This window comes from Medicago sativa, chromosome 8, assembly GCF_051527215.1.
Source record: "Medicago sativa cultivar Bolivia chromosome 8, Bolivia_mono, whole genome shotgun sequence".
In the NCBI taxonomy this organism is placed as follows: Eukaryota; Viridiplantae; Streptophyta; class Magnoliopsida; order Fabales; family Fabaceae; genus Medicago; species Medicago sativa.
Window position 1 is genome coordinate 70,465,372 of NC_140756.1, and position 12,161 is coordinate 70,477,532.

Genomic DNA, 12,161 nt, shown 5'->3' on the forward strand with positions numbered 1-12,161 from the left:
TTCTTTGACATAACGGACCTCTCTTTGGATGTTCAGACCCAATAACCCTCTGAGATCCACATAGCTCGTTCGTACATGTATTGTAGCGCGTGAAGCTGATCATTTTTCCTTTGCACAGCTCGTTTGTACAAGGCGCGTGGAGTCAAGGGCATGCAGCTCACGTCACTTGTTCATGCAGGACGCGTGACACGTTATTTGATACCTTTACAAGGAGGACCACAATGTTACTTGGACAATAACTAGAAAAAGAGATATTGACATTGTTGAAGGTGGAACTCATGTGACCTGAACGATCAAGCTGAGCTACACATGTTGAAGGTGGAGCTCATGTGAGCTGAACGATCTCGCTGAGCTAAGCATTATGAAGGTTGAGCTCATGCGATAAATGATCAAGCTGAAATACACATATTGAAGGTTGAGCTCGTGTGACCTAAACGATCAAGCTGAGCTACATATGTTGTAGGTGAAGCTCGTGTGACCTGTCCGATCAAGTTGAGCTGAACATGTTGAAGGTCGAACTCATATGACCTGAACGATTAAGTTGACCTAAACATGTTGAATAGTCAAAGTATAGTAGTGTCCACGTGGCATAGTCCTCCATACAAGTCCAATACATCATCATACTTTTTTGTATCTCTTACCCTATTCAAAATCCATGAATTCCATCTCAGCTTAGCTTACCTAGAAATATCATCTTCATTTTCCTTCTTACAAGAAATCCATTCTCTGCATTTAGAGGTATTCAAAACAAAATTTGTCAAACACATATAAGTCAGTGCTAACACATCAAGTTATTTAATTCTCATTCATACGAGACATGTATAACCATCAACCGTTCCGTTCAACACTTGCACTCAAAATCAATATTTGTCTTGTTTCTGAAATATCTTAACCTGTCATAGATTTATTCAAACTTATAATCTGACTGCATTTTATTTTTTTTGATAGAAAATAAATAATTTTTTACAAATAAGAAGCTTATTCTTTAAGTTGTACGTAATTCTAATGTAAATTTGAGTTGAATATGGATGTATTTGTACTCTGTTCAAGTAAATAAACCTAATCATAAATTAGTAAAACCAATTAAATTCAAGAAGATTCAGCCGTAATTATCCCTATTTTTTTAACCAATTAAATTAGTAAATCAAATTCACAAATTAGAACTAAAAATTAGGTTCATGAAACATTGTGAATATGTTAATTCAACAACCACGGTAAATTGAAAAATTCACAAATTATTAAATTCAAAAGAAATTGAAAATTTCAGCAACCACAATAATAGTTTCTTCAACAACAAGTGAATAAATAGGATTGCAAGGCGGGAAAAGAATAAATTTTAGTTTTTGAAGATTAGGAATTAGCAAATGGAGAAGCAGGAAGGCTAGCAGTGGTGGTGGAAGCGAGCACTGTGGTCGGAGGCTGCGGTGGTGTGTGGTGGCCTTACCGGTGGGAGTGGTGTGTGGTTTGCGTTTTTTCTTCAATTGTGCATAGTAAATTGCATTGTACATTCAAATCAGATGGTACAAAAAACAATTGAGGGGAGGTATGAATAGACGAAAGAGAGTAACATAAAAAATAAAAAATAAAAACCTTCCAAATTTTGAGGCCTTGTGTTGCGGGATTGGATGCCCTTGCTATGGATCGATCTTGGTTAGAATATCTGGAGAGATTTCTTTTTTCTTGTTACATGAGAAAACAAGGAAAATTAAGTCATTGGAAAAGATACATCTAAAACATCATCCAATAGAGCAGATTATAAACATGATGGGGTTCTTAAAAGATGACAAGATGATCCGAACTAGAAACCCGTTTAGCGAGGATGTCTGCATACAAATTACCCTGTAGAAGGATATGATGAATAAAAATTACCAATATAATTTCAATGAGTTCCAAGATATTTGCATAATGATAAAACCGTGATATGTTATTTATCACTAACTGCATCATATGAAGAGAGTCAGAGTAACACATAAGTTTTTTATAACCTGTCTCCCAATACAACATCTTGAAAGAATATAAGTATATGAGAAAGCGAGAAAAGGGGTGAAACATCATAAAAGATTGTATGCTTATAGATTAGGATCTAATATTTTCTTCACATTTTCTTTTACAATTGTTTAGATCTACCATGAGACACACATGTTTGGTCACAAACTTAATTATTATAACTATCAGTTATAACTGTTCACTTAATAATCTTTCATTTCATCTACTTTAAATTTTAAAAAAATGATACTGAAAATATTTAAAAAAAAGTAAACGGACTAACCTACTTACCACATCTAGTCTCGTTCTTTACCACCTAATTTCATCAAGACTAGTTACGTATTCATTCCTTCTTTCACGTATGGGCTAAAATCATGCTCTATCTTTTTGAAGGTTTTTATGAAATATGAATCATGCTTTATTTATTTTATTTTTTACTTAAATATATATTTCGTCATTTATCTTTTATCAAATATATTTATTTGAATTTTTTATTTCATTTTCTTCGTTTTAGTTTTTTTATCTTTCTTAAATGTTTTTTTAATGGAAAATATATACTATATATATTAAAAACAAAAAGGAGAAATCTCCTACAAGATTTCAAACATATATAAAAATTTGAGTACAAGAAGTACTTAAATAAAGTGATAATAAAATTCAACCCTTCCTCAAAAACAAGAGCAAAAACTAAAACCACAACTGAAACACAACATTATATATCAAAAGTTAAAGCATTCAATGTTTAAGCTTCCTCAAAATCAAAATATGCTTTATTAAAATAGGAAATGAGCACACATTTTGCAAGAATTGAGAGAATTTCAAGAAGGCACTAAACACTAATGTTGTTCACTCTGGTATGAACATAAAGATCAATGACAAAATAAATGTGAGTTGTTTGTAACGACGATTGTGAATGAATTTCAATATGTGCAAAGTTTCCCGATAGAGACATACATAACATATAAGCTGGACTATTGATATAATTTACAATATTTTAATGGATGTCATTGTGATCTTTTTTTTCTTATTTACTACTTTATAGTAGTCAAAAAACATTATTTTGAATCATGTCACCTGACTATTTGGTCGAGAACAGCACAAGCCTACAAAATTAATGTCAAACAACTCCCTTTATAACGATGCCAATAGGACTATAGAGAAAATAATATTATTATTTTTTTGACAAGAAGGACTATCCTATTATCTGGGAGTTTAATTGTCCTCCTATAATGTAAGAACTTTCTTAGTCAAAGAAAACTGTAACGAATTTCTTAAAATACTAGTATTATATATTAATTTGATTAATCTAATGAAAATGAAAGGATTGTCTATGGCACAACACTCACCTCTATAAATTGGACAGCTTTTGGAGCTTTAATTCTTCATCATTGAGATATCATTTGATCATAGTCCAAAAAAACATTAATTAAGATTAGTACACAAGAGATGGCTGTCAATAATGAAGAGATACCGCAACTCATTCCACATACATATTTAGTTCACAAGTCTCTCCTTCAGAGTGATGCACTATATCAAGTATATATTCACTCACTACAATTTTGAATTTTTGATTTAATAAAAAAATTTGACACATCAAATTTCATATATTGTGCAGTATATACTCGAGACCAGTGTGTTTCCAAGAGAGCACCCTTGCTTGAAGGAGCTTCGTGAGTTAACAGAAAACCACTCACAGTAAGATTATACTACCTCCAAGACAAAAAAAAAAATTATAGTTTTAGTTTTTTATATTTTGTTATTAGTTTTGATATGATTTTATTTTCATACTATTCTTAATCATTTTATTAGAGGGAAGTAAATGTAAATACATTTATAAATATTCTTTGAAAAGAAAAAATTGTTTTATTTATATATAATATAAACTATCAATGTTGTAAAACAGAAAAATTATGGCTATACCCGCTGATGAAGGACAACTTATAAGCATGTTAATCAAGCTCATCAATGCTAAAAATACTATGGAAATTGGTGTGTACACCGGTTACTCTCTACTCACCACTGCTCTTGCTCTTCCCAAGGATGGAAAGGTGAGGCTCCAACTTATATTATTTTATGGATAAAGTTTTTAATTGTATTTTGTTGAGTGTTATTGTACGTAGTTGTGATTTCGAATAATTACTTCATCCAGTTCTTTTTATAAGAGACAAACCGATCAACAAAATTTAATGTATTTGGTTCATAATATAGATACAATACATCAACTTTTGTTGATCCATTTGCCTGTTATAAAAATGACAGGAGAAAATATTTAAAAAATGGTGTTGTAAATTGTAATCACTCCTCTATGTTTTTTAGTGGAGTTCATTTCAAACTTATCTTTTTGTTTCATGTGTAACTCATGGTTGATTTATTTATTAGGTGTTGGCTGTTGACATGAGTCGTGAATATTATGAGCTGGGATTGCCCATGATTGAAAAGGCTGGAGTGGCTCACAAGATTGACTTCAGACAAGGACCTGCTCTCCCTCTTCTTGACCAACTTCTTCAAGATGTGCGTACATAATTTCTCACCAACATGATTAATTTGATTTTATCCATGCACGTTTTACAAACTTAGAATAAAAAATACTCTATTAATTTTGCAGGAAAATAACAAGGGGGCATTTGACTTTATTTTTGTGGATGCCGACAAGAATAACTACATAAACTATCACAAGAGGGTGCTTGATCTTGTTAAAGTTGGGGGATTGATTGGATATGATAATACCTTATGGGTTGGATCAGTGGCAGCTCCACCTGATGCACCTATGCATAGTTTTATTATGAATTTGCGTGGTTATGTGATTGAGTTCAACAAGTATTTAGCTCAGGATTTAAGGATTGAAATTTGTCAGCTCTCGATAGGTGATGGAATTACCCTATGCCGTCGCATCTATTGATCTCTAATGTTTAGAAATTGAGAATATTTGGATTAGCATCCTACACCTATGCATAGTTTTATTGCTTGGAGTGTATCAAATTATATATATTTTATATATTAGTATCTTCTATATTATAAATTTTTAAATTTTATATATTAATGAGTTTGATTTTTTTGGTGTTATTCTCCAGTTTTTTTGGGAGAATGGCCCCTAATAATCCGAAGTTAGGCCAAAAAAAATTTCAATCCATAATGAGAATTTTTCTAAGAGAGAAAAGTAAAGTCATGCCAAGAAGTGTTCCATTCATAATGAGTTTGAATTTGAATTCGAATTAGAAAGATCACAGAGAATATAATATATTGGAGAAGATTTGATAAAAAGATCCACTAAGAAAAGTAACATGAAACTTGGTGACCGTAAATATCAACAATATCAACAAAATAGTTGAATATTTGTTTGTCAACACAAATACGAAAGAAATTCAAACGGAAAAGAACTCTCCAAAGAGAAAAGTTGTCTAGCTAACATTATCACCAAGAGAATAAAAAGGATGGTGGTAAAGAATGATAAGAGTATACTAGCCACGTTACAAGAGAATATGGCTTAGAATTCCAGAAAATCAATCATTTCTTTTAGCCTAACCACGTTACAACCCTAAGAATGACCTTAGTGATCTATGACTGCGTGTATATTTGATTATTGTACTTAAAATGTATTTCAAAATATAATTGATGTATATGCATTTCCTGCTTTGAGTGAAACACCAGCCACAAAGTGTATTTATTAGTGAGATGAACTGGAATTTCCCCTAACAAATGAGAGGACTCGCCCAATGAGAAAAGGCGGTCTGAAAAGCCCTACTTGGCTGAAGTGGTAGAATCCCATTGGAGCAAAAACTATTGTTCATCTAGCAAACAAGATGACTCTTGACCGACGAAGGACCAAGTCTAGAACATATAAATAGAGGCTTGCAGCCTCACTCAAATTCATTCATTCATTAGAAAAAGTTTAGAGAAAGAGAGAGCTTAAGAGATAGAAAACGGGAAGATACAAGGTAGCAACGTCAAAGGCTTGTAGATCAAGCTGACATATGCAACATCTCACCATCATCTCCTATGTCTTGTAAGTTATATATTATGTGTAGCTGAAATTTGTAAGTGTTGGGATTAAGTGTAATTAGTTAAGTATCTAATATAGATAAATCAGGCCAATTATCTACAATAGATACCTAACTAACTAATTACACTTAATCTCAAGAGACCAATTGCCTGCAGTTAATTTTAGGTCTGATGTATCTAATGTTTTAGGTTTGATTTATCTTGTTCTCATTAGAAAGCTCTCCACTATTCCTTGGTTGGTCTCTTTTTCCCACACCTTGAGGGAAGATAATGGACGTGCTGATTGGCTAGTTAAATATCAGGCTGGAAACATTGACACTCTGAAGATATGGACTGCTCATCCTCCGCAGCTAGACTCTATCTTGTTTGTCGACTCCTCTGGATTATTTAGGTACCAAGTTGCTTAGTATTTTTTGTTTTGTTTTGTTTTCCTTCTAATAAAAAAAAACTAATCCTAATCTAAAAAGATAATCCTTATGAATTGTCCTACACAATGCGAGATTAGGTTTGTTTTATTCAGATGTTTAACAGTGATTAAGATTCTTCGAATCCCCTCTACCTTCTTTTTTGGATCAATTCAAAGTGCACATTGATTAAGACCTTAGGATTATATAAACAACAGTTCATTCGTAGGAAGAATACTCTTGTCCCTATAAATGTTAGATTGCTCTGTAACCTCCATAGCTAAATTATGAAAGCCATGGACATATCAGTTGACTTCAACATCTCGTGTGCCTATCCTAAATTGTCATCTAAAGGATTTACACTCCATGAAGATGTCTAGCCCTCATACCCTAAGGGTCCGTAATAAATTAAAGACTCATTAGCAAATGTCATATATAATGATTCGGCAAAGCGTAAGACTTAGTCCAGAGCCTTAGCACTTTATGGGTCTTAAGCCAAGTTTGAGAAAAGGACCCCTTATATAATATATCAATTTTTTATTTTAATAAAAGATGAATAAGACATGCAATAATCATGGCAATTGACATCTTTTGTTACTCTAATTCACCAAAATACCATAATACAACGTTTTGAAATCTCAACTATGTTGACACCCCAAAATATTATGTATCAAATACACATCGTCTTATATATTATTAATAAAAAATAACAAAAAAAAGTTTGGGGGCCGAACCAAATCCAAGAAAGCTAAGTAAACTACACTTCCCTCACACCCATTAACATGAAAACCTTTTATCATTTGATGTTACTTATAAAAAACCACAAAAGACTAAATTTGATGTCTTTAACATGAAACTTTAATGATGAAAGTCATATTATTATATTATAACATCTAAATACAAATTCGAGTTTGCTTCAATTTGAAACACAAAAAACATCCTCAAAATAAACAACAAATTTAGTCTCTAGGGAGGAGCATAGATTTGGCGTTTTACGTGTTGCTTCTGCATTTTACGTTTTACTTTTAAGTTTTGCGTTTTGGCCAACGAAATGAGGGGGAGTGTGAAAATGAAAGCACTAGGCTGGGGGTGTGAAAATGAAATACTGTCGGATTATAAAATAACAAGGATGAATGGATACTTGGTTGAAGTCTGATAAAGGGTTGGACCCTCATTGGAAATTTTGCTCTATAAACCCCCTTTAGAAAACGTATTGATAGATACACCCCCTTATTAAAAAAAATTGGGCCCCCCACGGGCATGGGACCTATAAAAACATGATTAGTTATGCAATCATGTTAGAACATTTCTTGGAGGCAGTTGAGATGTGTTTACATTACTAATTTTAGTGACGATAGCTATTATGACTCATTATTACTGTAGAGTGAAACTAGTTTCAATTTCTTGTATCTATTTCTCCACACTGTTTGTTTTTGTGTCCCAACTCCCAATAGTGTGTTCCAATAAGACAACTTTTTATTTTAATCTACCTAAACACTCCCACAAAGTTGCGATTTGCCATATTATTAAACATGCTTTTTTTATCCGTGCAGTAGGAGAAGGCGGAGGAGACAGAAGGAAGCAATCAAGAATCGAGGAGCCTCGTGATTGGGCAGAGAACACAACGCCGTTCAAGGTGTGCTATGATCGTCGAGGGAGGCTCGGTGACACTATTGTGGAGTTGCCTTGGGCATGGTTGGAATTGGAAAATAGGATAATGAAACTGTGAGTTTTATATTTGCAGTTTGATCTTCACTTGCTCTTGCTTTCTTTTTCTTTTTCTTTTTGCTTTGCTATCTATTATTTTATTCTATCCATTGCTTGTGTATTTTTCACCGTATCTTTTTAGTAGTAAATTGTACTAGCTATCACCTCTTTCTTCTCTTTACTTGATATAGTTTTACTTAGGGGTGGCAATTGGATCCATGAAATCCATATCCATCTGATCCATCCACAACAAAATCCATCCAATCCATCCATAACAAATTTCTTTTTTAATGGATTGTATCCAATCCATCCATTTAAAAATATGGATGGATCCAGTCCATCCAATTGAGTTTAAAGATCCAATGGATCACTTTTTATTGTTTATATTTTATCTGATGGATCACTTTGAATAGAAAAAAAATAACAAATTAAAACAAAAAAAACAATTAAAAAAATTAAAAGCTAAATAGTGAATAGCTTATTTCTTCCCCAATTAAAAACCCAACCCTAATTTTTTTTCCCCAAATTAATTTCTTCCCCAAATCTGAAATTCGTGCACCTATGTAGCAATCGTCAGCGTTCGTTTTCCTACTTCCTATTGATTCAAATTTCGATTCTTCCTAGTTTATGCTCTTCCGACGTAGCGTTCGTTTTCCTACTTCCTATTGGGTTTTCTGAGATTCCAACGATTCGATTCTTCCTCTTCAAATCCGAAATTGATTCTTCCGTGCTTTTGTAAGTCTATTATATTGTAATGTGATTTTCTGAATTGGGTTTTCTGAGATTGGGTTTTTTGAGATTGTTGTTGTTTGTGATGGTTGTTTGATTCTTGTTTTGTTCTATGATTTACACTTGATTTATTCAGCTGGGATATAATGTTTAATCATTCTGATGTTGATTTTGAAGTGAAATTTGGGCTTAGAAAGCATAGAAAATGGATCTGTTTGGATAAACAAATTAAAAAGCTATTGTTTAACAATCTCATAGTTAACTTGAGAATTTTTTATGTTAGCTATAAGTTGTTTTCATAAGCTCTTCTCGAAAGCTTATGGAAAATAGCTTATAGATATATCATAAGTATCATGTTTGGTGAGTCCTTAGGTGGTTTCGTTTTTCTCTCTTAACAACTAGTCTTCAAGGGAGAGTCGCCAAGTGCTTAGGTATTATCAAATGATGTCAGAGGCAGTATTGTAGAGAAGTGTGTTAAAAAAACTGCTCTTGTCAATATGCTTTTAATAGATCTCCAACATGTTGTTGAACAAGCCCTTATCAAGACATAAAACAAGAAAAAAGTACTCGAACTCGTAGACAGAGAGATGTGCATACACATATTGCCAATGTAAAAAGAAAAGAAGGATGTCTTACAAGATAAGGAGTCTGTTAAGGCTGACACCAGTCTGATTTGCAAAGTTATTTGGATGAACCAAAACTTGACCATAAGAAATATGAAGACTTAGATATCCTTGAATATTGGAAAGCAAATGAAGGGAAATATCCTGAAGTAGCTATGATGGCACGTGATGTTTTGAGCATTCCAATTACCACTGTTGCATCAGAGTCATCGTTCAGTATAGGTGGACGTATACTCGACAAGTATAGAAGTACTCTTTTGCATGATAATGTTGAAGCATTATTGTGCACTCACGATTGGCTTTGTGGAACCCTAGGTTAGTTTCTCTTTTGCCTGATAAAGTTCCTTCTGTTTCCCTTTAATTTTCTTATACTCTGATTATCCTGGAAAAGCTTGTCATGTTTTCTATAATTTCATTATCCCTGCTCAGATTATGTGACTCTTGATGAATGTGACTTATGAACTCAATCTTTGTTTTTTGTTTATCTTATATATTCTCTAAAGTTTTAAGGCTTAAAATGGACATATGATTATTTTCACCCGAAATATGTCTGTTAAAGTAATTTGAGAAGAGATGCAGCCTGTGTTACAAATATCCACTGTTTGATTATATTTTACATGTATCCATTGTATCCTTTTTTATTATTATGGACCAAATTGTGCAATTTTAGTTATTGTTAGATTTTTCTGTCTACTTCCATATATATGTTGTCTTCTATTAATCATCAGTGACAACATGATTTTGGTTTTGGTTTTGAAGTGGTTGTTATTTGTCAGGGGTGCTAGTTTTCTTATTTTGATGGGTCTGATTGTTGTGGTCTGGTGTGTGTTTGTTTTTGTTTTCCTTTGGAGTGTTGCTTGGCTTTTGGAGTGTGAATGGATCTAGAATATTTGAACCTAGAAACAGGGTAGCTTTTGTGTGTGTGGGTTTGCATAGGTTAATGCAAGGATGTCTACTTGGTCATAGTCCATGAATAAGTTATCTGGAATACCCCTTCTTTTTTCTAAATCATGACAGATATTGCTTTAATTGTATTTGAGATAGTTGTAGCAGTGTGTTCACTTTATCTAAATATTCTCCACATAATGTGGTTATCTCTTTTCATTTAACATGGTTTTTTTTTTAATTAAGCGTATGTTTAATTGTTTTCTACTTCTGGTTCTCTTTTGCAGCTGGAATAAATCTTGATGGTCGTGAATTTGTTGAGGACCTTTCAACCTTCTCTTCTATAGATTGAAGATGTTCAGTATGAAGATGTCATCACCATAACTTTAAAATGTTCAGTTTGAAGATGACATTACCATAACTTTGAAGATGTTCAGATTGAAGATGTCATCCATTTTGATGTTTGAAATGTTTGAATTTTATTAGTATTTAGTATTTGAAGATTAAATATTAACTTATGTTGGGGCTTATGTTGTTTTGTCCTTGTATTATTGTTTTGAATTGAATGTCGTGTGATCAAGATTTTATGTAGGATTAAGTAGATTTTGACATGAAGTCTTTATGTTAATTGAGAGTCTGAAATCCATACTCTTCTTGCAGTACACTCTATGATAAGTAATTATGTTGGCCTATCATGACAAAGTTATCTTAAATGCATGCATTCTTTTGAAGAGTTGTTAAATAAGTTGTTTTACTTAAATAAGCTGTTTTGTATAAAATAAGTTGTTTTGTATAACTTTTTTTTAAAAAGAGATCGTAATAAGTTGTTTTGAATGCAATAAGTTGTTTTGTATAAGTTCGTAATAAGTTGTTTTGCATAAATTAAGTTGTTTTGTATAAGTTGTTTTCAAAGAGATTGTAATAAGTTGTTTTTGAAGGTGAGAAAAACACAAGAAGGGGGGGTTGAATTGTGTTTTGAAAAATTCTTCGTTTCTCTTAAAAACTGAACACACTGATCAGAAGCTAGGTGAGACAGCTTCTGAAGTGATAATCAGAATCTAAATGCAGCGGAATAAAACAGAGAGAGAGAAGAAGAACGACACAAAGCAATTATACTGGTTCCTTCCACAATCCGGAAGTAGTCCAGTCCCCCTTGCACTTCCAAGGAGATTTCACTATGAGTAATATCTGATTACAAATGCTCAAGCACACAAGCAAGAGACTTCCAATGCTCAAGCACACAAGCAAGAGACTTCCTTTGCTCAATAACACAATCAAGAGACTTCCTGCTCAAGCACAACTGCAAGAGACTTCCTAACTAAACAAAATTACACAGAAAATTGTTTAAGGTTGAACACTTGATATACAATCAGAGGTGCTCACAATACAAATCAGATACAGACTCAATGGACTTAAGAATTTCTAAGATATGACTTTGAGACACAGAAATTCTAAGTGAATGCAGAACAATTTCAGTAGAGGTTTGGTACTTGTGAAAATCTTGTGAGTCTTTCGTTTAGCGTTCTTGCATTACCAAAACTCTAAGTCTTCACTCCTTTATATAGAGGTGTGAAAGAGACGTTGTGAAATTGCCAGCACACCAAAGAGTCGTTAGTTGAAGCTTGATCTTTCACCAATGATCTATTGCCTGATTTGGTTGTTGTCCTATGAAGAACCAATTTGAAATCCATTCCTTATCCAAAGGAACATATATGCAGGCGAGACCGTATTCTGGAGCTGTTTTCTTGTCTTGAAGCGTGGACACAAAACAGAGTAGTGGAGAACGTGGTTGTACAATTCGTACAAAGTACAATGTCAACGCTTTCGT

At 33.0% G+C, this 12,161-nt stretch overlaps 1 protein-coding gene and 2 long non-coding RNA genes across 3 annotated transcripts; all 3 read left to right on the forward strand.

Moving 5' to 3' along the window:
• The first annotated feature begins 3,370 nt into the window (after positions 1-3,370).
• LOC146901058 (caffeoyl-CoA O-methyltransferase 5-like) lies at positions 3,371-5,005 on the forward strand. The gene is made up of 5 exons (XM_085733850.1): positions 3,371-3,522; positions 3,602-3,681; positions 3,890-4,034; positions 4,366-4,497; positions 4,592-5,005. The coding sequence occupies exons 1-5, from the start codon at positions 3,433-3,435 to the stop codon at positions 4,883-4,885; spliced, it is 741 nt and encodes a 246-aa protein (XP_085589976.1). The 5' UTR covers positions 3,371-3,432; the 3' UTR covers positions 4,886-5,005.
• Positions 5,006-6,199: 1,194 nt separating this feature from the next.
• LOC146901059 (uncharacterized) lies at positions 6,200-8,276 on the forward strand. The gene is made up of 2 exons (XR_015022012.1): positions 6,200-6,376; positions 7,943-8,276. It is a non-coding gene; the product is annotated as an uncharacterized LOC146901059 (long non-coding RNA).
• Positions 8,277-8,587: 311 nt separating this feature from the next.
• LOC146901060 (uncharacterized) lies at positions 8,588-10,995 on the forward strand. Its single transcript, XR_015022011.1, has 3 exons — positions 8,588-8,831; positions 9,336-9,763; positions 10,621-10,995. It is a non-coding gene; the product is annotated as an uncharacterized LOC146901060 (long non-coding RNA).
• The last annotated feature ends 1,166 nt before the right edge of the window (positions 10,996-12,161 follow it).

What these genes read in the sequence shown, in the direction of transcription:
- LOC146901058 (XM_085733850.1), top strand. Translation starts at nt 3,433, where the DNA reads ATGGCTGTCAATAATGAAGAGATACCGCAACTCATTCCACATACATAT. An exon ending in AGAGTGATGCACTATATCAA is followed by an intron (nt 3,523 to 3,601) that starts GTATATATTCAC and finishes TATATTGTGCAG; the next exon opens with TATATACTCGAGACCAGTGT. An exon ending in CTCTTCCCAAGGATGGAAAG is followed by an intron (nt 4,035 to 4,365) that starts GTGAGGCTCCAA and finishes TTTATTTATTAG; the next exon opens with GTGTTGGCTGTTGACATGAG.